The 27,156-nt window shown below is 37.4% G+C and overlaps 1 protein-coding gene across 2 annotated transcripts in view; it reads left to right on the forward strand.

Annotated features, from left to right (window-relative positions):
• Iqcm (IQ motif containing M) overlaps positions 1-27,156 on the forward strand; it is a 526,054-nt gene that overhangs the window by 210,191 nt on the left and 288,707 nt on the right. For both annotated transcript variants that reach the window (XM_048438238.3, XM_087900344.1), the window contains exon 8: positions 21,752-21,867. In XM_048438238.3, coding sequence (XP_048294195.3) covers positions 21,752-21,867 — 116 coding nt within the window. The remainder of the gene's footprint in view (positions 1-21,751; positions 21,868-27,156) is intronic.

Raw genomic sequence — 27,156 nt, forward strand, 5'->3', positions numbered from 1 at the left:
TCTTGACTCCATTGGATTTTCTTGGTAGCAAGCAAAACAAACAATAACAGTAAGTAAGAAAATAAGATAACTATTTTATAATATTCAAATGGGCTAGGAAATCCCTTCTTTATATATTTCTCATTGTGAATTTTACAACCAGCTGAAGTTATTTATAAATTGTGAAGTAAACACAACATTTAAAATCCAATTTTGAAATCTAGAATGTTTTACAGGAAAAAAGAAAAAAAGAAACCCACGTTGTGGGGGAGGCCACTTGTTTATTCCCAGCCCGCTCAGTCCCGAAATAATCACATAGAAGCTATATTAATTAATACACTGCTTGGCCCTTTAGCTCTAGCTTTTTATTGGCTATCTCTTACATCTTAATTTAACCCATCTCCATTAATCTGTGCATTACCATAAGGTAATGGCTTATCAGCAAAGTTACAGCTTGTCTGTCTTTGGGGGGAAACTCCATGGCTTCTCCCTAACTCCACCTCCTTTCTCCCAGCATTCAGTTTAGTTTTTTCCACCTACCTCTATTTCCCTGCTCAGGCTCAAGACATTATTAACCAATGGTACTCACAGCATACAGAGGAAAATCCCACCTCAAACCTAAGGGTTTATCTCTAGAATATTGACTTGGCTGCTAGGATTTCTAAGTGCTCTAATTTATTACATGAATTATTTATTCCAAAGGTGTACTTATGATTAGTGACCTTTAAGCCTTTTGGGAAGTGACTCAGATTTGACTTGGCAGCATAACATAAGTAACACACTGTGCTTCTGTGAAGGCACCAATAGACATAGAACACTTGTCTTTTCCATATTTGCTCGTTAGAATGTAATTTACAATCACTGGAACCCTGAGATGTCCAGGTCTCAAGTCATCATCCAGGCAGTCCCACAAATAGATATCAAGACAGAAAATACCTTTGTCACCGTAGGAAGTTCCTCTGTCCCTTCCCAGGCTCTCACCACCTGCTGCCTCTAAAGGAAAACAGATGTGACTGTAGGGACCGGATTCAAGTGACTGAGCGTTGTAACCCCTGCCAGTTTGAGCACGTTATAGAAATGGACTCATGCAATTTGTGCTTTAGTTTAATGTAGTTGCTGGATTCATCCATGTTCTTGACTCTGTCATTGATTTATTCATAAATGAGTAGTAGTCTATTGATCCATACCACAGAGTTTAATTACATTCTTTTGCTTATGGATATCTGTATTACTTTTAGCTCTTTGCTAATGTAAGTACATAAAGCTGAGATTGTCATTTGTAGAAATTGTTTTGCCATGTGTTTTTGTTTTATCACATGAATATCTAGATGTGAGATTGCTGGATTATAGCACAGGCATAAGCTTTCTTAAGAAGCAAAGATAAAGACAATGTCTGTTTTTATCAGCCATGTATATGCATTTCAGTCACTCCACATTTCTCGAGTGTTTTAATGCTCACTTTATGGCTCACTTTAATGGCTTCAGTGGTGTAATCCCATGGAGGTTTCCATGTTCAATTTTCACAGTTATTATTATTTAAAAATGTGCAGATATGTGTGTCTATTGTGAGCATGTGCACATGTGTGCAGATCCTCTCAGTATCAGAAGAGGGCACGGGATCTCTTGAAGCTGGATTTATAGGAGTTGTTGGCCACTCAATCTGTATACTTGGAACAGAACTCAGGTCCTCTGCAAGAGCAGTATGTAAATATTCTTAACTGCTAAACCACCTCTCCAGCTCTTCAATTTCCGGTGTCACGCCTGATAACCAAAGGGTATACATGTATATTTCCATTTGCCTTTTTTTGTGAAAAAATATTTATGCATTATGTGGTATATGTATGTGTGAGCATGTATGTGTACACATGTGTACATGCATACATGCCTATGTATGTGTATATATGGTGCATAAATGCTTGTGTGAGTGTGAGAGTTGTGGAGACACAGAACTGGCTTAGAATGTAGGCTCCTCCTGGGACAGATGAGATGAAGCTGGGAAGCAGCTGCTTGGCAAACCAAGAATAGATGAAAGCATACTTTCTCTGCCCATTTCTCAAACATTCTTTCAGAATCTGTACCCTGGATAAGGAAGTGGTCTTTGAGTTCAGTTCTTCACACTCTATCAGATATAAAGGAGTGCTTTGCTTCTGTATACTTTTTGCCTTATTTATATGTACTTCTTTTCATTTTTATTACTATTATTTATTGAGGTATTGTTTCTTGCAAGGTGAGGTAAAAGTATCTCATGATTGTGTATGTGAGTAAGAGGGAGTTTCAGAGCTGAGGCAATGCTTTTTAGTCTGTGTAAAAGGCCACACAAAATAAAGCTTATTATGCAGTTGTTCATACTCTGCATCCCCTGTGTCCTGATTTGCGTGAGACCCTTACCCAGGGACCCCAACACACTAGATGTTGACAGTGTGTGTGTGCATGTATGTTTACATGCATGTGCCTTAGTGCATGTATGTATGTGTGTGGTGAATGAAAGCTTGTGTAGTGTGTAATTTCAGAGTATGTTGGATTCTCTCTGCCTTTCTCCTTTGAGATAGAGCTTTTCACTGAATCTGCAACGAGGTGAGCGGAGGTGAGCAAGCTCCTTCCGGTTCTTCTTTCTGCTTTTCACAGTGCCTTAGGCTTACTCCAGTTGTCCAGCATCTGGCTTTTTTTGTGAGTCCTGGGGCCATGCTCAGGGCTCCATGCTTGAGAGGCATGTGCTGCTACCCACTGAGTGTCTCTTCAGCTTTTGTCTTCTTCCACTGTATTTGTCTTTTGTCAGCCTTTAAAATGGCATGATCTGCTTCATGGTTCAGAATCCCAGGAACCAACATGTGCTCTGAAGTCCTTTTTCATGTTCTCTGTTTATGACATCCAGTAGTTTCTACTCTTTCCTTGCTATTCCCTATGTGCAGGTCTATTTCTGATGAAGTCCAATTTTTCATATTTTTGTTTCTTGGCTTATGCCTTTTGTGTCCTCTGTAAAAACCTCTGCCTGCCTGAGGTTGTGAAAATCTCCTATATTTTTTCCTGGTAGTTTTGTTGGGTTGGCCTTCATATGTTTCTTTATGACCCATCTTAAATCAATATCTGGATATGCTTCAAAATGATATCATCTATAAAAGGGAATTTTTCTTTCATGAATCATTTCCATCGCCTTGTCTTTGATATTGCATGTGAAAGCTGAATTCAGGAATTTAGAGCATGCTTTTCCGTTGATTTATCTGCATATCCTGTCCCTAATCCACATTATCTTAATAAATTTAGGTCATGTGTGTCCTTTGATTTTCCCCTTTTGTGTTGTTTTCAGAATCTTTTCTTACTCTTCTCCAAACTTAAGCTATCATTCAATTGATAATTTTAAGAGTCTTCTGTGACTCTATCTAGTAACACCTTGAATCTATGAGGGAATCTTTAGCTTTTCTTCAATCATGAGCTTGGTGTACTTTTTGCAGTGTCTGTATCAAAATAGACTTCTTTAGACTATTTTTCCCTCTCATAAACATTCTCAGAAGTAATTTCCCTCAGGTCTTGCTATCAGTTTAAGATGAAGAGATGCTCCTTTTGTTAGGGTTCTATGATCTTCCACTACCTACTTAGGTTGCAATTGGTCTTTCAATTTATCTTCATTTATTTGGGTCCTTTATAGTTGCTTGGCAATATTTTCTATTTTGGTTGTTATATGTTTTTTATTAAATTTATTCTTAATACTTTAAGTTTTGAAATGACTACAATCTATATTAGGTTTCTCTGAAGGAAAAGAAGGAGGGAGAGGAGAAGAGGAGGAGATAGAAAAAGAGAAAGTAGAGAGAAGAAAGAGAATGAGAATAAAAATGAATCAATTTTCTCCAGGGATGAGTGCACTAGTATCTTATATAATCTCATAGTCATCCCTAACACATGTATATGCAAGCAGGATTAATGGACTGAGCATTGTGTGTGTGTGTGTGTGTGTGTGTGTGTGTGTGTGTTTGTACCTAAATGTAGAAGATTCATAGCATGGATCAGGGAAAGGATGTGTGAAAACAATGAAAACAATGTAAATAAATCTAATACTCATATATAAAGTGTATGAAAAAAATTTATAAATGTAAAATATTTGTAAAGGTTTTACATATTTGTTATACATTTATTTAAAATATTTGATTATACCTAAATAAAGGATTATTTGATTTATCCTCCAGTCTGTTAAAATAGTAAACTACATGCATTACTTTTCCCCACTTAAAATCATCCTTGCCTTCTCAGCCTACACAGTGCTGCTCGAGATGCAAGGCTGCTCATGTGCTGGTGAGCTCCACTCCCAGCGGCTTATTAACGATTTTCCTATTGGACCCATCTGTAACTTTCCTTCTTGTCAACTCTTACCTGACTTTGTTTTTGAGCTTATTATGGCTTCATAAACTGAGTTCGGTTTCTTTTCCCTCCCCAAAGAGCAGCCAGATTTTGCCTGTAATCAGTGTGGAGATATAACCATGAGAGTTTTTCTAGAATATTCTCTGCAGGAGCCAACAATAGCTTTGTACTTTGGCATTGTCTATATTGGACAAAGACATCTAGATTTTTCTGCTCTGCCTTTAAGCAATGTAGGATCTCTATACATCCATCCCATAAATGGTCTTTTTCAGGTCCAACTGCCAATTTCTTCCTCATCACCATGGGATCTTCAGGGAAATCGGGAGAGCTGGAGCATGTCTGCTAGCGCCTAAGCTTCTGAGGTGTCTGCAACCCAGTAAAGCCACAGTTGTTTCTTATTGATCCTTAGACTTCACCTACATTCTGCTTGCCTTCTGTAGGGACAAGATTTGTTTTTCTGTGGACTAACCAATGTAGGATAGTTTTTGGTTCCTTCTTTCTTTGGAGAATATTAAAACATTATGCAATTCAAATAAGAATTTTAATAGACAAATCTATTTGTACACAAATGAGAGTGAAATACTAAATCCATATAATCTCATCATCCAGCCTCAACCATTATGAACTCAGCATTAGTTTTATTTAATTTATGCATCTACCTAATTCCCTTCTCAACTTAGATTATTTGAAGTAACTTCCTCAAGATCCACTTATAAATATCTTTCAACTTGTATTATATAATCTCTTTAAAAAGTCTATCCAAAAATAATCAAATATTAGTAATAACTAATTGATATCAGTAATTGATACCCACTAGCTGTTTAATGCCTCATGCCTTACTTGAGAGAGACCTTTCAGGTATAGATGACATTGATAAATTTATTTTAATCTTTCAGGTTGAAAACATTCTGTAGAACAGAGTTGAAGGCAAAGGAGGGTTGACTGGTCTGGTTTTGATTAATTTGAAGACTGTTGAGCACTCAGAGCTCTGAGTCGAGTTTGTATACACGCAATCTTTTGCTCTAGCTGTGCCTTATAAAGAACTTACAGCGTGTGACTGAATTACTAAACATGTAAATTCTACAATTCAAAGCAAAAATTTGTCTTTTGTCCCAGTGATGAAGACTCGATCCTCAATCTCCATAGAAATGCTTGCTAATGATTTGTGATTAGTCCAATTTCTACAAGATATAATTTTCTTAATATTGAAAAACTTGCAATGTTAATGTTTAATAATTAAGAATGGAATCAGGTTATATGTAATCCTGTAGTTACATTTCTTTGAATTTATATATGCTTTGTGAGTTGAAAGAGAAAGATGGTGGTGTTGCAGTTTGACCTTGAACCTTGGCTGCACTTTGGGAAGGGCACTGGCAAAGCCCTTAGCAAAGGGTATGTGAAGAGAGCAACAAGCACAGCACTGCAGCCTGAGGAAAGGCTCTCACATGGACACAGTGCTTTGTAAACCCAGGAAGGGCATGTGAGAAGTAAACTCAAGTTAACTTCGATGCTTGAAATTCCTTGTAAAATATTTCATATTCTGTTTCTCTGAAGAATGAATTTTTGAAAATTGCATCTGTTGGTGTGTAGGAGGGAAAAGACAGAACATCTGTGAAATGTTCCAATACTCCAGTCAATATTCAATTATTAGTAATAATGGAAGCAGAACCCACATCTCCCTGAGTTCCATAGGTAAATCCTGAAGTGCTAATGTATAAGCCAACATCATCCTTTCAGAACTTAGTCTTCCATGTATAGCAAACAGAAATTCTGATTTATGTTTCATTTTTGATTTTTATTTGATTAAAACACTGAAGAGAGAGGAAAGGCAGAATTGGCTTAATTTTCTAATAAATAATTATAGATGTTAATCATAATAGGGCTTATGACTTAACTCATTTAATCTTAACTTGTGTGATGTTTTCTATGACTTTATAAACTTAGACCATGTGATCCTTAGTAATTCCAGAAATTTTTAATTGGCTTTAGTATTATGGAATAAATATGTAGACTAAAATAGGGCTAAAATTCTGTTCTGTGATTATTCTTTTATTTGTAATCACATTTTTTTTCCTTTTAAAATGTATTCCTTTAGTGAGCTTTTAGTAAAGACAATAACACATTAATAATCTCCAGTCTTCTGACAAGCCCACTCTCAAAGACAGATGGAAATAACAAGCTCAAACTTCCTCAGGAAATTAGATTCTCATTTTTGTTTTCTAAATGTGGATCAACTCATTCCAGAATTCGCACAATAACTCCAACTCATGAATAACCCGTGAATAAACAGAAACCTAGATTTGCATTGAAAACTTTTGTAGATAATTTTGTTTTCTAAAGCTTAATCATCCTGTTATATTACAAAACAAACACATCATTATACACTAGAACTCCTGAAAAGCCAAATGTGTATGTCTCCTTGCTTATAAAGCATTAGGCATGCCCTATGTGATGGAGCCTGTGAGGAAAGGCTGCCCTTTACCTGGTTTCTGGGTTCTAGATTTCCCAGTGCTGGTGTTATTTTCAACTTCAGAGACTGTTAGAGAAGTCACTTACTTGTTCAGCCAGTATACCATGCTTCTGCTAGTTGAGTTAGCATTTAAATTGTTGCAATGCAATGTGAAGTTATAAGATTGTTTCCATGCGATACTGAGACCAAACTGGACAAAGTTGGAGTCAAACATGTCCAGTGTTACTACTCTCTTGTGTCTAACTCATGTATTGTCTCAGAGATATGGACTGTTTCCCAGTTTGTCCTCTGAGAGCTCAAACTGCTGGGCCTCATCTCATATGCTGTAGGTCATACGACCATCAGTATGAAACAATTATAGATTTCCCAAAAAGATGGTTCCTTATGAGACAGGTATTTAAGGCCTCATCAGCCCATTCATAGCTAAAGAAGACTGTGGATTATAGGAAAAAAATTGACTATATCAAAAGTCAACTATATTGACAATTTTTAATATATGGCACATTTGAGTGTGTGTGTGTGTGTGTGTGTGTGTGTGTGTGTGTGCCAGAAGTTGATGTTGATGTTGGGATGTCATTTATAATCACTTTTCTACCTTCTCCACCTTGTTTCTTAAGACAGAGTCTCTTATTGAGCCCAGAGATCAATGATTTGGCTAGTTCACTAGTGAGCGACCAGTATATGCTGGTCTCCACATCCTGATACAGGACATACAGATGTGTGGGGCCATACCTGTCTTCTGTGTGGGTGCTTGGTATCTGAATTCTGGTACTCAAGTTTTTTTTTTCTTTTTTTGTTTTCCAGAAGCAATTGGCTCACTGAATAACTGTCCACTTAATCTTCAGTCATTTTGTCTATACATTTTTTTGTTCATGGTTAAAAAGTTGTAAGATTTTTTATGTCACCTATGCATTATAAAATACCTTATAATTTTAGCCATTGACAAGTAATGTAATGTATTATGTACTAAAAATTACTCAACAAATCTCCCATTTATTTTCAGTTTTCATTTGCATATATGTCATGGCTCCAAAGACTCTGCTAGGTAATTAGCTACAAGTCAGGAGATTCAGTTTGTAGTTGTAGACCCCGTTACTATTTATTGCAATAGTAATTACAAAGAAAAGCATGTGTAGGATGAAGTCTAGAGAATCCAAGTTTATTGAATCTTTCCCTGTTAGGTTGCATAGAATTCATTTAATTTCTCCACAAATGGGTCATGATAATGTATGCTAAGTACTGTATTCTTGGGCTCAGTACTTAAAATTAAAAATATAATTATCTTTATATATAATATATGTTAATAATATATATTATTCCATTCACCCATGCTTCCATGCATCCATCCATCCATCCGTCCATCCATCTGTGCATCTTTGTGTTTGTTCATATGGAATATGCAGAATGTCTATTGGGAGTCTAGATTCTGCATCCAGAATTTAAACTTAAAAATTAAAGTTTTTTTCAAGATCTCTGGGCCTACATAATTTCCACCCCAGTCTCTAATGTGGGTTCTGGAGGTTGAACTCAGGTCCTCTAGTTTGTTGGCAAGTGCCTTTATGTGCTGCCCTTACCAGTCTTATATTTACTCAATAGTTTTATTGGAATTTAATTACATAAACCTCATCTTCTCAGAGTGTACTAGTATTTCAGATCTCTGGAAGGAAAGTAGATGTTTAGCATGAATTGTATTATTTGCATAATAACCACTGGGGAAATTTACATCAGTTGGCAAAGTGTGTGCCTGCCACATTCCCAGATGACAGTCACAGGTCCACCTTATACAGATTTTGCTGAGAATTGCTTCTTCAGGCTAGTTTAGATTATGTTCTTTTCTGTATATTAGTTAAAAATAAACTTACTAAGGTGGTGCACAGTCATAATCCAAACATATAGGAAGTTGTAGCAAGATGATTGTTTTGAATCCAAGGCCAACCTGGGATACAGGGCTAAGATCCTGCTTTAAAAAACAGATAGTAAAAATATATAATGTTATACAAAACATTTCCATTACTTTTTCTTCACATTTCAGATATTGTGGTTTGAATAGGAATGTTCCCATAGACTCAGAAGTTTGAAAACTTAATTACCAGTTGGTGTTTTAATTTAAGTATGTTTGTTAACAAGGTGTGGCCTTGTTGGGAAAAAAAAATGTCCCAGGGGAAGACAGGGGACCTATGTCAAAAGCACTGTGTAATTGTCAGTCCACTCTTTATGACTCCTGCTTATGGTTCTGAGATGTGAGTTCTCTGTTTTTCCTTCTGCCTGCTACCATAGTTCCCTACCATGATGATACCCAACCCTCTGCAGTCATAAGTCCCAGGAAACCCTTAAATTGCTTTGATCATGGTGGTTTATCTCAGCAATAAAAATGCAACTAACACATTAAATTATCTCTTCATTAATGTAATCCAGCAAATGACATTTTATTAAAATATGAACATTTAAAAAATACTTCGATTACTGACAAACTATTTTCCTCTATATCTATTCCTATTTTCATCAGGTATGTATAAAGTTGAAAATCTGAATGTTGTCTACAGTAAAATCAGAGGGTCCAAATACCAGTGGACAATGAATTTGGAGGAATTAAATTTTATAATTGTTATTGTTATCATTATTATTTTTATGTATGATGTGTGTATGTGTGTGTAGAATGTGCACATGACATACATGTGGAGGCCAGAGTACAACTTCTTGGAGTCTGTTATCCCCTTCTAATATTACATGGGTTCTAGACGTCAAACTCAGGTACTAAATCTTCAGTGGCAAGTGTTTGTACCCACTAGGCCATCTTACTAACCTAAATCGAGTTTAAAATATTAAAATTTCATTAAGCTAACTAAAAAGTAGTTGCTGCTGTCTTCAGAGTGATAAAGGGAGCCACTGAGGAAAGTTACATTAAATTATCAGGCAAAGTTCAGTTTCCTATAAGATCTTTCATTTATTTATTTATTTTGCCTAAAAAAATCACTGAATTGAGGCGTCTGTCAAGTTTTCATATATCATCTAGCTCTCTAAAGGAAATTTGATTAAATTGAATGTGGCAGTACACACAGGTTTCTTTATATTGCTTTAGGGCAATGGAGACAGGAGAAACATAGATTTGAGGCCAGATTATGTATGCAGATATCAAGATTCTGCCTCAGAAAAGAAAAATCAAAACCAAAAGCAATTTTAAAATTCACTTGCTAATAGGTGAATAATTGTCTCTTCTGTCGCAGGCATTGCAGTTGTGGGCATCAACAGACGCTGGTTACAGCTCTGGTCTTAGAGGTTTTTTTGTTTTGTTTTATTTTTATTTTTTTTTTATTCTTTGCCAGCAGGAGCTATGTGTGTCATAGTGACTCCTAGTAAAGGTGGCAAATGAGGTGTTTGCAGGTTGCAATTCAGATGGGTCTATGGGACACCTGAGCCCCGAGTGCCTTTTTACAGGAGCCCTCACATCCTAGCCCCAGAATCCTCTCAGCCATTCTGCCAGCAGGTTGGTCCTTTCTTCCTGGTCTTGAGTGATTTTGTCCTAACCTCAAACCCCCAAATTTGTATCATTGGTGGTAATTTTAAAGACAACTTTTATTTTTATGTTTATTTATTCAAAGGAATTCAACAAAACAATTTTCCTGTTTTGCATGAATAAACTATCATTTTTAGAAAGAGCAGAATTTAGTTTTTACTGCATTGTTTCATGAAAAGAACATGGCCCCCAAGTTCTGGGCTTTCTCCGGAGCCTGGTTTTGCCTGTAATTTTAACTTAATTTTGCTTAATGTTATGTGGTTATATTTTTAATGTACTTTTCTAAACTTCCAAATAGATGTCTTATTGAAAAAAATTGATACAGAACACTATCAACCCCACCGCCAAATAAATACTGACAGTCATCTGTTATTTCACTACCCTGGAATAATTGCTGTTAATTTTGAACATATTTTCTCTTACCTTTGGTATTCAAGGTTTAATTTTATTCCTAGTTAAACCTTGTAGCTCCATGGAGACACTTAGACGTTGTTCCCCAGCACAGTAAGAGGTTTTCTATGTGTGTGTGTGGGGGGGGGGTGGGGGGCAGATGGCAGGCTTCAGCTATTGTTACAAAGGTGGTAAGTTGTTTTAATGTTCTATGAAAATGAAGAGTCATTTATTAATCTTGGATAATCTTGTTTATTGGATTTCTGTGGCTGCTCACCCACTGCAGTCCCCTGAATTTGGGCTTTAGGTAAACGTAACCTAAGAAGCCATTTGAAAACTCACAGATCTTTAATAATGGGTTCAGATTCAAGCTTATGTTTTAGAATCGAAAGATTGGGTTCCTGGCAAAGTGTAATATGAAGCTGAGTGGAAAAGAGGTTAAGTGAGCCAGAAGGAAGAGGGCCAGCATCTAAGTCTGCTTGCTGAATTCGTGGGCACACAGGATCCTCTATGAATCGAATACACTATTAGCAGAATTGCTGCTTCTCTTCCACCAGAGTTTCAGGTTCTTCCATCCTATATTTTGATTCATGTCTTGTTTTTTAGAGAATTATGTGGACTTCCAAATAAAAAGCAAAATTTCTTAGCAGATTTAAGACATTTCCCCTTCAGTCTTTAAATACTTAAGAAAAGTTATTTATAAAGTTTCTATTTTGCTACTTTTTTTATTCAGAAAATCCTGTTATTGGTCTATTATTTATTGATTCTTTTGTCAATTTACAAGATGAATTTAAAACTATCAGAGTTTTACACCTTTGCACATTTTTCTTATTCAAATCTGTGACCTATAATCTTTATTCTTGTAACTTTTCATTCCTCTATTTTTGGGGATATAATTATAAAACATTGTATTTCAAGTTAGCATCACACAAACTTAAAAATATTTCTAAAAGATTCCTATTATTTTTCAATTCAGGAATCTATCACATAGTGTTACCTTCATTTCTAATTGTCTTGACCTCATCCTCACTGTGTGATCCTTACAGAGGACTTAGTGACTTCATCCTCACTGTGTGATCCTTACAGAGGACTTAGTGACCTCATCCTCACTGTGTGATCCTTACAGAGGACTTAGTGACCTCATCCTCACTGTGTGTGATTCCTTACATAGGGACTCAGTGACCTCATCCTCACTGTGTGATCCTTTCAGAGGGACTTAGTGACCTCATCCTCACTGTGTGATCCTTACAGAGGACTTAGTGACTTCATCCTCACTGTGTGATCCTTACAGAGGACTTAGTGACCTCATCCTCACTGTGTGATCCTTACAGAGGACTTAGTGACCTCATCCTCACTGTGTGTGATTCCTTACATAGGGACTCAGTGACCTCATCCTCACTGTGTGATCCTTTCAGAGGGACTTAGTGACCTCATCCTCACTGTGTGATCCTTACAGAGGGACTTAGTGACCTTATCCTCACTGTGTGACCCTTACAGAGGGACTTTATTTTTGTCTCTACCACTTTTTAATGCCTCCTCTCTTTTTTTGTCTTCGGAGGCTCATTGTCTGCATTCTAGGAATGTTTTCCAAGTCCAGTCACTTGGTATTCTGGGCTGTCAAACACACTCCCTCTGACTCCAAACCACATTTGAAGTCTCCTATTTACACTTCTATTTATTTGTATTTTGTGTCTTACAACTGTGTCCATTTATAATTTCATTTTTCTAAAATTCTTACTAGTTTTTATAGTCTTTTTTTCTTTACTAATTACTTTTTATAACGAGAATTCTAAACATTTTTCTAAAAAATTGACCCTAAGTCTACCAGAACATTTTTGGAGGACGCTGATTAAAAGCACTAATTGCTCTTCCATAACAGCCAGGTTCATTCCCAGCGCTCACATGGCAGCTCACAACCATCTATAACTCCAATCCTATGAGATTTGATGTTTTTTCCTAGGGTTCAAAGATATCAGATGTACGTATGGTGCATAGATATATATATACAGGCAGAAAAATGATACAGATAAAATAATAAAATAAGATAAAATTTAAAAAATTAAAAATATTTTTCACATTCAAGTTCCTTTCCTGGAGTTTTAGACTTGAGACTATATTTGTCTTCTGTGGTTGCTGTAACAAACTATTGAACACTTATAAAACATACACCATCCATCTAGATAAACTCAGACAATGATATCACAACACTGTGTTAGTTCTGTGCATAACTGTTTTCTGAATATAGTCCTACAGGCACAAAAAATGAAATGTTTTACCAGAGTTAGCATGTATGTAGTTCTTGTTCCTTCTTGAGATTCTAATTGTGAATCTGTTTTGTTGCATTTCTGGTTTATGGATAATACCTGCGTTCCTGTGGCAATCCCTGTCCAGTCACTCCGATTTACTTGTGGCTTCCATCATTAGTCTGTTGCTCTTGGGCTCCTTGGCTTTGTAAAGACCCCTGTAATTGCATGTAAGACCCACCAGCATAACCTCAGTATCTTTCTGTCTCCAGATCCTTATACAACCACATTTGAGAACTCTCTTGTGACATAGAAGGGAACATTTTCAGGGGTCGGGATGTCAGCATCTTTGGAGCCATTGTTGAGCCAACCATTGATCTTTTTCTGTATGTGAGTCAAGTAGGCATCAAGTTCACATTCAGGTTCACACAGCATCTTGCCACTTGTCAACGTTTGGGAATGTGAGTTAACATTTTCTCTGTGAAATGAGGACAGCATCAGTGTCTTAGGGTTACTGTTTAGGTGTGGTGTGAATTGCTTTGCAAATTGAATTTTTTGTATACATTCAATTACACTACCGTGGATCTAAGCCTGCATGGAGAGAAGAAGCTTTTCTCCAAGTGAGTGACTTCAGTACAGCGTGCGATGTTTTTTCTCAGCTTTACTAGCTTACTTTGGGTGTGTCAGTTACCTGCTGCTAGTTCTGTAGTTGGTACACTGTTGATGTCTTGTTCTCTGCTGTCCCCAATAATCTTCAGATATCCACCTAGAATGCTCAGGCTCTGCTCGGCTAAGATCTGCTACCCTGTTTCTTCATTCTTGATTATCATTACCTATTTAGGGCATGAAAAATTATAATCCTCAGGCATTGCTTCCGTACCTGTCAGTTCCAGCCTCTGTATCGAACTTTTTCCTACACTTTGTTCTAGAGTCAGGGTTACTGTGTTAGAGTTATGGATTCAAGTAGATTTTGATGGATGTGAGCAGAGAGAGGGGTTTCATTTTCTTTTTCCTGTCTTATAGGAGGAATTAAACCTCTTCCCACCATCTTTCAGATTAAGAATGGAGATTATACTAATGTGTATATGAATGACTTTCCTTGATTGAGAATGGAGATTATATTAATATGTGCATGAATGACTCTCCTTGACTTATTTTCATTCATCATAATTGAAGGAAAAATTCTCTTCTGCCAATTGGAGGTGAATGATTGGATTCAATGTGTTGTGACCTTGATAATTACCAGCGTTTTCATTATTACTGTGGCATTTTACCAGACTGAAGCTAACACACAGATAGAACCAGAAGACATTGTTGCTGAGCATTTTAAATTCATGGTTAACTTGGAGGTATCTGCCAAATCTGCTCAAACACTAGGGAATTCAGAAAAAAATGACAACCAAGATGCCTCTGTTCTGCCCTGTGTTCTTTCACTCTCAGAAATAAACTCCCACGATTTTTCTAATTTGTGCTAGGCCTGTGCTTAGAACATAAGGGCCCAAAACATGGTGCCTTCAAGTGCTGAATATTTTTGGCTAAAGAGAGAGCTGAGGAGGTAGAAAGGTCTTCCTGACCTTCCTCTGGAATCCCTTTTATCTCCAATGCAGGTTATAGAAACTGCAATTTCTCTCTCTTGAAGCAAGCCATCAAAACATAGGAGAGTCACCCCTTTGATCATCTGTCCCCCTTTATTCGGAGCCCACCCAGGACAGGTACCATATTCAATCATTGGAGACGAAAAACCAAGTGAAGAAGCAGGCTTCTCTAAGCCCTCTCCTAGTCTGTGACCATCAGACCATTCTTCAATGCTTAATGCTAATTTTAAATAGTAAGCGATTTAGAATATTACTATCCATGTATTAAGCTTATGTTTATTAGATTTCTCATTGCGGTGATAAAACATACTTGATTAGAGGCAGCCAAAAGAAGACAGGCTGATTTTGTCCTGTAGTGCAGAGATGCAGACTGTATGATGGGGAAGGTGTGTCAGTGAGAGAAGCTTCAGTTTTGGTGGCAGGAGTGTGAGGCAACTGGACACATTGTTTTACAAAGTCAGGGAGATGAATTCTGACACTTGACTGACGTTTTCCTTATTCCTTTCTTTTTCTGCCTGGGATCCCCGTTAATTGGCATGACATCATCCACATCAGGATGTCTCTTTCCTCCTCAGTTAAACCATTGTGGAAGTGCTCTCCCAGACACAGAGAGGCATGTCTCCTGTGTAATACCAGATCCAGTTAAGTTGAAAATCAAAACTAGCCATCACGAGATTTAAGTGTAAAATGGTTTTCTGAGAGTCTTAACCTTTTGTGCCATGCAGACGTTTGATAAATGTACAGGGTTTTCTTATTAATCAGTTTTACAGATGTATTAATCATGAACTTTATAATGTCGAGGAAACTATGGCTCTTTTCTTCCACACGTGTGTTTATTTTTCTTGAATCTATTTGCTCATTTCAAACAAACTAAAGGCAGTTTTAATAATGTTAGAATATATACATTATTCATTTCATTTTACAAAGTAATACACATGAATCAATTGAATTGGATTTTTTAGTAATTTATTCTAAAATTCAACTAATGCAACAGATAGAATTCAGCTACCCAAGAAACTTTTTTAGGTTTGATTATTCAAATGATTAAGATGCTATTTGTCAACTCTGGCTTACCATCCCTTTTAATTATATAGATAATCAAACCAAGAACTGCTAATTCTTGCTCCTAACTATTAATTGCTTGTAATTACCTACAGATTAAAACTGCAAGTGTAATTAACTCTAAGAATTAATTGTTACAAAGGGATTGATAGAAGGAAACAGAATGATCTTAGCATTAAAGAGGCTCTGGGGAACCAGGACAATAAGCCTGTTTGGTTCTGTCATGTCCTAATAAAGATATATTGGTTTCTCATTGGTACATCCTCCTCTGTCAGGGGCAGCTGCATGGACTGTTAATTCAAAGCATTTAGTGTCTTGTTTGAGTAAAAGCTTCTATATGAAGTTTGAGTTGCGGTTGCCTTTGCCAATATCCAGATGAACTGAACAAATCTATTGTTTGCAGTGTGGGGGTGCTAGCTAATAACTTTCCTTTGCTTTCTGCTTTTCCCTCTCATTCCCTCATGCCTTGGTGACAATCCTAGGTACCCAGCTTATCAGTTTTCTGTGAATCACTGAGTAGTTTAAATTTCTAAAATAACTGTGCTTATTAGGTTTTAGAAATATCTCCCACCTGTGTAAATAATTGACTCATGTTTAGTACATAAATTTAAATAAAAATGGAGAAATTAAATAAAACCTCCCACCTAGAAGATATTTAGAAACTATTGCCATTATAAATATCAAGATATTAGACACTGAGGAAAGATGATTCTTGGGAAAATTCTGTCCTGAGAAAAGACAGCATTTTAAAATTGTGTGCTGAAACATTTCCGTACCTTGGTGGGTTTATATTGCGTGGGGACTTACACTTGTATGATTTTATGGTTGGCATGTCAAACTAGTGCCAAATTGTTGCTGGCATACTGGAAGAATGCAAAGCGTTTTCTTATTGTGCCTCGATATGGCAGTGAGATGTGCAGAAGACAGCAGAATCATGTGAGCTTGTGCTATGGTAACATCTCTTTAAAAAGAGAGCCTAAAATAAGAGTCAAGGAAAAGCAAAATCAGGAAGATGTCAGTGTGAGGAGTTCTTTAACACTTGTCTTTAATGTTCAGGAATTTCGGCTCTTTCTGAGCTCCTTATGTTTTCTTTCTAAAATGCTGTGTTTACCAAGATGTTAAAATTCCCGAGTGCTTTGTTCTGTCTTGTTGGCTAATATCTGGGAGTACTGATAATAGTTTAACTATTCCACATGTGAATGTGTGGCCTGTGGCTGTGGAGTGCATGTGCACGCTCACGTGTATGCACACGCACACACACACTCGCACACATGCACACACACACACACACACACACACACACACCCCTAGGTATCATGTCAGAAGACTGTTGACTCTGAGAAGACTGTCTGATAACTTAGTCTGATATGTGACTCTGCTTTTCTTTATAAGCTTATAACTTTGGACTGACTTTGTGGAATAAACTAGAATTTGTTGCTTCTCACCTTGTGTGCTGGCTTCTGAGGGGAAGTCATTAGCATACATCAGTGTGTGAATGATTGCCTTGAAGACTTCAGTAGAGTCTTTACTGCTTCTTGGAGTGGAAAGTTATAGCTATTTCCTAGTGCGATACCTACATACTGGAGGAAATTAGCTGTTTCCTGTGCTATACCTGTATACTGGAGGAATAATACATGGCCTTTTCAGCTGCACAGGTCTGTCTGGTGGGTAAACAGGAGAAAATATTTGAAAGTGCTCCGAATTCTTCTTTATAAATAACTTGTGTAGTGTTAGTTCCATATTGGGGGTGGTCCACTGCTGGTCAGGAAGGTCACCTACTTTGCCCGTAGTTTAATTTTGTGAGACTAATTCTATATCCTTTTGAGTTTTTCTTTTATATTTTATTGTTTTAGTGTGTAGTAATTGTATAGATTAATGGATTTCATTAAAACTTTAACACATAGGCAGATCGCACACACACACACACAGAGGCACCACACACACGCACACACACACACACACACAGAGGGCACACAGAGGCACCACACACACAGACACACACACAGGCACCACACACACACACACACACACACACACACACACAGAGGCACCACACACACACACACATGCACAGTCACCACACACACGCACACACACACACACACAGAGGCACCACACACACGCACAGGCACCACAACACACACACACACAGGCACCACATACACACACACACACACAGGCACCACACACACATACACACACAGGCACCACGTAGCCTATTGTATTTGACATTAGAATCTCCTGCTCCATGCACCTTTTTCTTAAACAACACAATATCATGATTGACTAAAACTCAGTTGTGCACATTACACATTTTATTTATCTGTTTACCAGTTGATTGGCACCTATACTGATTCTATAACCTAGCTGTTATGATTAATACAAGAATAAAGGTGATTGTAGGCTGGTTGGTGGTGGCGCACTCCTTTAATCCCAGCTCTCGGAAGGCAGAGGCAGGTGGATCTCTGTGAATTTGAGGCCAGCCTAATGTACAAGAGCTAGTTCTGGGACAGAGCCCAAAGCTACAGAAGACCCTGCCTTGGGGAAAAAAAGAGGTGGTTGTATAAGTATCTCTGTAGTAAGCTGATTTTGTTTCTTTTGGGAATATACCATAAGTATTTTAACTATATCACATAGAAATTCTATTTTAATTATGTGAGGAATATCTATATTGAGTTCCATTCCGACTGGGCTGTTTACTTTCCTGCCAGGAGTGGATTGTCCTCATCTGACCTGGCATCTTTAGCATCACTTCGTATTTTTGGTTTTCTTCCTGATGGCCATTCTGACTGGAATGAGATGGGAAATCTATGTAGTTAGGATTTTCATATTTCTCAAGATTCTAGACATTTTTTCATGTATCTATTGGCCTGCTGCCCTTCCTTTGAAGTGTCTTTTCAGATAATCTGTCCATTTATTGAGTTTACGATTATTCCTTTGGTTCTTGTTTTTTCGCTTCTTTATACATTCTGGATATTAAGTAAATAACTGTTGGATGAGTATCCAGAAAACCTTTCTCTCCCAGTCTGCGGACTGTCATTTACTTCTGCTGTTTCTTATGCTGTACAGAAGCTTTTTAAGTTTATTACAAACCCAATTGTCATTTGTTATTATTGGTTTCTCAGTTATTACTGTGTAGTGTTCAGAAAATCCTGGCCTCCGCTGGTATCTTAAGGTGGGTCACAGTTTCTGACCTTACAGTAAGGTCTTTGAAGTGATTTGTATGGGGGACATAGGAGTCTGCTTCCATTCATTCTTCAAGTGTGTGTACAGTTTTCTAAGTACCATTTGTCGAGAAGGCTTTTATCCAATGTATGTTTCTGGCACTTTTGTCAAGAATCAGATGGCTGTAGCTGTGAGCAGAGGCCAAATTTGACTTGCCAGTGTTTATATAGCTATTTTACTCACATTGCTAATGAGCCAGAAACATGTGTCCAATTCAAGTAAGATATTGTTCTGGCCCCAGAAAAGTTTGCAAATTGACATCAGAGACTGGAAAAGAGGTTGCAGTTCTTTGCAAAAGGGCTTCTTAAACTTTTTGACTTGTAACCTCCCTTTTGCCTAGAAAATTTCTATGTGCTCCAAAGTATAGAGCTCTACAAAACAGGCATACAAATCGGCTGTTTACTTACAAATCAATAAAAAGTTTATTTTAAAGCACTTCTTTGGTATACGTTAACTTTACCATTAAAGATTAAGTCAAATTTGCATAATAATGACATAAATGTGCTTGTTTGCTTTATAAAAAGAATTAAATCTCAGCTGAATATGTGAAACTATGACATAGACTATCTTCATCTCTTTTCAGAGTTTAGATATTTCTGTATCCAGCAATGCTGAAAATGTTGCATCTCATAAACTGTGTAACGCAGAACTGCAGGATGTTTAGGGCCATGTCAGAAATTGTTGGCAATCTTTCCCACTCCCAAGCCAAAATTTTCTTAATGTATATATGTATATATATATATGTATGTATATATATATATATATATGTAACGCTCAAGCCAGCAACTCAAACAGTACTTCTAAAAATCAAATTCTAAAATAATACAATCTAAAGTAATTCATACTGAGAAATGAAGTCTACTTTTGCAATCAAGAGGAAAAAAGTTTGTTTGTATAGTAAAAGAACTGCAATTCATAGCGTCCAGTCACCTGGAATCCGAGCTGGGCCTTTCCTGCAGCGTTTGTTGGCACTGTTTGTCGTGGAGACATTTGAAATCCAAAGTGTATGCAGGAACGAACCTGCAGTGAAGGTGCACAGTGCAACATGGACATTGATTTCTAATTGATTTTAGGTTGTCACACATTCTAAACTTTTTACTGTCGCCATTTTCTTTGCTGTCACACAGATTCAAGTATCCAATCTCATGGGTCGCCTTGAATAATTTAAGAAGCTGGACACTAGACATAGACAAACACTCATTGCAAGGGGGCGGAAGAGGAAATGTGGGATAGTGCTTTGAATGAGTTAAGAAAGTTTAACAAGGAAGCAGGAGAGATGGCTCAGTGGTTAAGAGCACTGGTTGTTCTTCCAGAAGATTTGGTTTGATTTCCAGCACCCACATGATGGCTGTCAATCATCTGTAACTCCGTTCCTGGAAATCTGACACTCTCTTCTGGCACCCACAGGCTATGAACGCACATAACGCACAGGCATACAGAGACAGAAAAACCTATACAAATAAATACATAAATAAATATTCAAAGAAAACATTGTGAGAACTTGCCAAACCTCTGATATGTCCTGTGCAATCCTGCATCTTCCAAGGACTTATAAAAGTCCCGATTAAAGTAAAAGATACAAGACCTTGTCCTGGCCAACACCTTTTGTTCTTTTAATCTAACCAGTTTTCTCTAAGCTGTTTTTTTTGAAATTTGCTTTCACTAAAAAATTTCTTTGTTCATATTGAATCAGGAATAAAATATATGATTTATTATCTTCCCTTTTTAAAGAGATTTTAAACTTTTTGATAGAGACCAAAGACTCTTCTTTATTTTATTTTTAATTTTTTTAAAGATTTATTTATTTACTAAGGATACAGTGGTCAGCCTGCATATGTCCCTGCAGGCCAGAAAAGGGCAGCATGTTTTACTACAGATAGTTGTGAGCCACCATGTGGTTGCTGGGAATTGAACTCAGGACTTTTGGAAGTACAGTCAGTGCTCTTAACCTCTGAGCCATCTCTCCAGCCCTGAGACCAGAGACTCTTTTGGCCAAATAGACAATCCTATTTTAAAAATGTGCATATATATTCTGATATTTGCAACAGCATTTCCGCATTTATGATTTAAATTTACATTTTTCCTCCCTATAAGACATTCAGGCTTTGGTTCTCTAAATAAACGGAAAAGCAACTAAATAAAACAATTATTTCTGAAGTCTCAAAATTTTTGTGTAATACATCATAGATGACTATTGAACTGACATTTTCAGAAGAGAATTTATGAGTAAATATTAGAAAAATTAGAAATCTGATACCATGTGGCTTATTTGAATGACAAGATTGAACTAATTATTTTCTTTTAAAAATAATAGATAATTTTGAGAAACAAATCATCAGGTGGTTCTCAAATTTCCCGATTATTTAATTAGAGATAAGATTGTGGCAGAAATCCCACAGAGGAACTGAGAGCCTCCCCTGGCTGGCCATTTCCTCTTTCAGTAATATTCACCTAGGCACTGGGTACAGTTTCATTTGCGTTGCAGTTTTAAGACTTAGTCCTTAATAATAATTCTCTGGACTTTCTTTTATTGTGTTTGCTTTCCTATTCTGTTTCCTTTTCCCTTTTCTTTGTCTATGTGCCATTCACAGATAAAATTTTGCTTTAAGTCTTCTTTTTAAAAATGAAGTCAGTGTTCTTGGGAGAAATAAGTGACGAAAATGAACCCACTAGCCTTCTGATGGGCACACTGCATGCAATAAAAACATGAAGCTGTACTGGAAGGAGCCAATTAATTCAAGTCTTTCTCTAGGCTGTACCATCGCTTCTTCATCTCTCTCTGATGAGATGACAAGATGTGATTTTAACACAGAAAAGTGAGCCCATAAAAATGATTTGCTTTCCTCTTTGTATCATTAAGCAATATGATCAGTGTCTGTTCTCCTTAGATAAATATTACTTTAACCTCTATCCGTATTTCTAGCAGACAGGATGTTTTATGACTGGAGAAGCACTGCATCCACGAGGTCCTCCCGTTTGCCTCACGGGTCTGTTCAGACCCTATCTGGATCATCAGGGATGTTTAAGGATTATTATATGGTAAGTATTTTAACATATAGATGTTGGGTTTGCTTGCTAATTGTTTTCCCAGCAAAATATTGGGTGAATTTTGATAAAAAAATGAAATTTTACTGGGACATATTTTATTCCTAAACTCTCCGTTGAAGTCCATCATTTTAGCCAACTATGCAGGTTCATGCCTTGCACCTGTGAGGTTAAAACAGGAAAATGGCCATGAATTAGAGGCCAGTCTAGTCATCAGTTTTGAGATACTCTCTCAAAATCAAAAGCAACCTAACACATACACTCAAAAATCTTTTTCTCCAGAAGTAAAGACTGAGCACTCTTATCATGTTTTGTGTAAAATTTACTGATCACCTTGACCCATAATACATGCATTATATTTTATTTGAAAAGCACTCAGCCAAAGGGTCATCACATGGTTTGTTCTACATGTGATTGCACAGCTACTGTTTTTTAAAATTATATCAAGAAGTTGGAGACTGAAGATGATTACTTCTGTTTGAAGTGTAATAATTGAAGGACAGAGAAAATCCAAATGCAATTTCATGACTCCCCACTTACGGCTTTTAGAATGAAGGCTCTAATTCAGAGCATGTGACTCTCCCAACTGACAGTCTGGGTCTTCACTTTGGGTTTTTCTGCTAGAGCCAGTCTTTGGATGCTGCTCTGTGAATATCACAGGAAATTCAAGTTTGAACATCTTTAGCACCAACATCTTTAAAAGAGATCACAGCATAAGAACCCCATGTCTCAGGGAGTCAGTGTGTTTATCTTATGCTTCTTATTGAGTCTACCCTGTGTATGAACAGGCATGAATCATCTTTTATCCTATGTCTTTTTATGTCAGTGGTTTATTTTTCTTGACTTTCCATTTGCTATCATAGAAAATATGATATTGAAAGGTACTATGTTGATTAAACATCAAAAATTAATTCTCACTGTTCTGGGGCTTAGAAGTCAGCAGCCAGGTGCCTGGCAGGCCTATTTCCTCTGAAGCTTCACTTTTGACTTCAAGGCAGCTGCCTTCTTCACGTGTGTTTCCTGGTCTTGTTTATATAGATCCTGGCATCTCCCATCTTCTGACTTTATTTAACTTTAGTTAGCTTCTTAAGAGCTGTATATTCAAAGACTGTCACACCAAGGCCTAAAATTCTAACATGTTTGAAAAACACAATACTCATAATTTTGTTAGACAAATGAATGTATTTGAAATATTTCCTTATATTGAATAACTTTTTAACACACACTCTCTCTCTCTCTTTTTCTCTCTCTCTATCTATTGGTACAAGTGCATGGGCCATGGTTCACAGGTCAGAGGACAACCTAAAAAATGTTAGTTCTTTCCTATATTGTGTGGGTTCTGGGGCTTGAACTAAGTCATCAGACTCAGCAGAAAACTCCTTTACCCATTCATTAGCTATAGTATTTTATGTTTGTTTGCTTTTAGAGACAGGGTTTCTCTCTGTAGCCTTGTCGCTCTGTAGCCTGGGCTGGCCTTAAACTCACAGGGTCTGCCTGCCTTTGTCTCTCAAGTGCTGTTCTTAACCTGTCATTTAAAAATGTTTCATTCCTAATTTTCTTTTTTCTGCTCTAGAATATATTCTTTTTTATTTTTTAAAGCAATCTTTCCTCATTTTACATACCAATCCCAGTTCCCAGTTTCTCTCCTCTTCCTTCTTCCCCTACCTTCTCCCAACCCCACCCCCATCCTTTCCTCAGAGAGGGTGAGGCTTTTTGTGGGGAGTCAACAAAGTCCAACACATCACGTTGAGTCAGGAGCAAAGTTCTCCCACTATATTTAGGCTGAGCAAGCTTATCTTTCTGATGAGAATAGGCTTCAAAAGGCCAGTTCAATCAGTAGGGATAAGTCAGTCCTGGTTCTACTGCCAGTGGTCCCACAGACTACCCAAGCCACACAACTGTTATCTGGAGAAGTGGAGGGGAGAGGAGAACATAGGGAACAGGATAGCTGAGATGGGGGAAAGACAGAGAAGGAGAGCAAGAAAAAAGATCCCATTTCTATATTTCTTATAACTACAACTTTAAAATGAAGTCATATTTATCTTATGGAACTAATTATGTTACTAATTTCTTTATGAGTCCACTTTCCTAAAACTAAATTTTTACAGCTCAGTTTTAGGTATGGATATTATATGAATGTTCTTTGTGGACAATGTATGAATGTAGATATGGGAAATGCATAAGCATAATTTCCTGAAAAGAATTAACAATCTTTTTTATATATTGTTTATGAAATATCTTCTTTAATTCACTACTATTCCAGCTTAGCGAATATCTCCTCCAGTTTGAACACTGGATTCCTAGCTGGCGGCATTGTCTTCGTAGGTTGTCTGACATTCAGGAAGCAGAAACTAGATGGAGAGGCTATAGTCCCAGTTCCCTGAGTTTCCTGCCTGGGTGACATGATGTACCCAGCTGCCTTCTACTCCTGCTTTCTGAGGATGAGCCAATTCTGCCGTCACATTCTCTGTGACACTATGGGCTGTACCCTCTCACACCCTGAACCAAACAAATCCTGCCTCCCCTAAGCTGCTTCTGCCTGGATTTGATCATGGTGATATGAGAAAAATCAGTATAGAAAAATCAGTCCGGAAAAATTGAGTCACTGCTGTGGCAAACCTGATGACGTGGTTGAGGAGCCTTTGGGAGAGATTGGCAGTGGGGCTGGGAAAGCGTTTGGAGCTCAGGCTGGAGAAGTACTAGAGCGCTGTAAGCTGAGATTAGTTAGTGGCCTTCCTGGTAGCAGTTCAGAAAGCTAAACTGCTGTCTGCTGTTATACATGTGGATGTAAAAATGTTTGTGCGCGGTCCCAAACAGCAATGAGCACTCCACTTAGAACATGCACATTCTGACAATGCATCTGACTGCATTCTGCCCTTGAGATGAAAAGTTAATGCTGAGTTAAAAATTAACAAACTTATTTGTTTGGCAAAGAAAATTTCTAAGGACTATAGTGTTTAAGTTGCATTGTGGTCGTTTCTCATCACTTTTAGCAGGTGTACAGTGAAGCAGAGCAGACAGTGGAGCAGAAAGCTGGAAAAAAATATCCAAGTTGATAAGGAAAAGTGTGAACTCACTGAGGTTGTAGACATGGTTGCTGTAGACAAATTAGCACCGTGAGAAATGCTTCAGTCCTTAATGTGCTTACCACATACATAATCATGACGACCCAAGTTTGGACATTCAACACCCATATAAAAGCCAGACATGCTGGTGTGCATCTCCAACTCCAGCACTGGAGGGTGAGTGACAGGGAAGTGGAGTCTGGTAGCTAGCTACTATAGCAAGGCAGTGAGCTCTGAGTTCAATGAGAGATTTCTGTCTCAGAAATAGATAGTCATAGAGGAAGACACCCACAGCCTGTGTCCTCCACACATATGTGTGTACACATGCACCTGTAAGCACACGTGTACACAGGAACACATGCACACACATCCCTCTTAATAAACAGAGAGTACTTTCCTATCCTACAAAAACACTAACATTCTATGTAGAGATAAAAGAACAAGTTCCAAGTTTATTTCTTGTATTAAATAATTAAAATCATTACAAAATTGTCTTGTTTAATTAAAAAATGTACATCTTACAGTGCCCCGTTTTGACTATTCTTCAGACTTGTACACGATCACACCCACACTTCTGTGTTACTGCTACTACTGTCCATCTTCAGAACACTTCGATTATCTCAAACTCTACAACTCTATCCCTGTTAAAAGCTAATTCTCCATAGCTCCTTCCCTGAGCTCCCAGATGCCAACACTTTGATTGCTGCCTCTGTCTTTGATCACCATAGATAACTCAATCTCATAGTACTTTTTAGTGATTGGTTTATTTCACCTAGCATAACATCTTAAAAGATCATTCTGGATTGTATCATGTGTCAGAATGCACTTTCTTTATTAGGCTGAATAATATTCCCTGTAAGCATGGGCATCCATCAGATGACACTTGAGGGCCTTCCACCCTTTGAATACTCTGAATAACATCACTGTGAACATAAGGGTTCACATATTGCTTAATCTCTGCTTTGGTTCCTCTGGACTACATGCCCAGGATGGAGACTGCTGACTCACATTGTGTTTCTACATTTCATTGTTTGAAGAATCATCTTATTGTTTTTCTAGAATGGTTGTACCACCTTAGGTTCCTCTAGCAATGTCTGAGGATTTCAGCTTCTCTGCAGTCTTAGCACACTTCCTTTATCTTCTGTATTTTACATCATGATGGTGTTAAGTAGTAAACCATATTGACATCAAATTGTTTCATCACTTGAGAATACAAAAGGGAACTGGAAAAACATATTTAAGGTGGCTCCATTGTTAAAGTAGAATAGAGACAAGGACATTAAAACTCAGCTTTTCATTTTGTTGTGGGGAGAAGTGACTATAACATATTTTGCTTTGAAATAGTCTGTAGAAGTATTTCAATCCCTTGGTATTTCAAACTGAAATAATCATCTACAAATATGTGGGTCGTATCACTGCAATCCTGGGGTATATGTGATACATGGGATGCAGAGTGGGTATACCAGCTGCAAATTGATTGCTTTATTAACTTTACTTGTCTTAACAAAGTCACCGTTGATGCACTTCCTTTAGGTTATGATAACACTAAGCCTTTTAAAAGTGAAATGTTTCTATGAAGCATAGTTTGTAATTTAATAATTAGAAGTATTTAATTTTATAATTTAATGATTAGCAGTATTTAATTCTAATTTAATAATTCAAAAATGATGTACATAATTTGTACTTGATGACTTACTATATTAGCAGTGTAATAGAATATCCAACTGTTTTAAACAATGACACTTGGATTCCTAAAACTTCTTTGTAAAGTGTAACTAAGACCCTGTATCCTAGAGGAATGACTAGTTGGATTATATCTTATAGCCTCTGAAAAATAGAGATACTTATAGCCTTTATTATCTTGAAAGGGAATATTATCTAAGGTAAGTTGCGGCACGCTTCCTGACCAGCAGGAATGAACGGCCACAAAACGAGAATTCCTTCCCTATCACGTCTTTATTCAGAGCACTCGGTTGAGGAAAATTAGGGGAAGGGAAGAGAGAGTGCAGGGACGAGAGAAAGCTTACAGAGAGGAAGCAGAGCCCAGAGGCAGCTGCTTTTAAACGGTGGAGAGGCTTGAATGCTGTCCTGATTGGTTAATGCCATTTGCTGGTCTGCGCATGTGCAGGCAAGGGTTCTCAGCCCCACGTGGCTAAGCCAGGTATGGACTTGTATACCTCCAAACTGCAGGACCACCTGTGCCTCCAGGTGGCTCCCT

The sequence above is a fragment of the Myodes glareolus genome, chromosome 22, assembly GCF_982192425.1.
Source record: "Myodes glareolus chromosome 22, mMyoGla1.1, whole genome shotgun sequence".
Lineage (NCBI taxonomy): Eukaryota > Metazoa > Chordata > Mammalia > Rodentia > Cricetidae > Myodes > Myodes glareolus.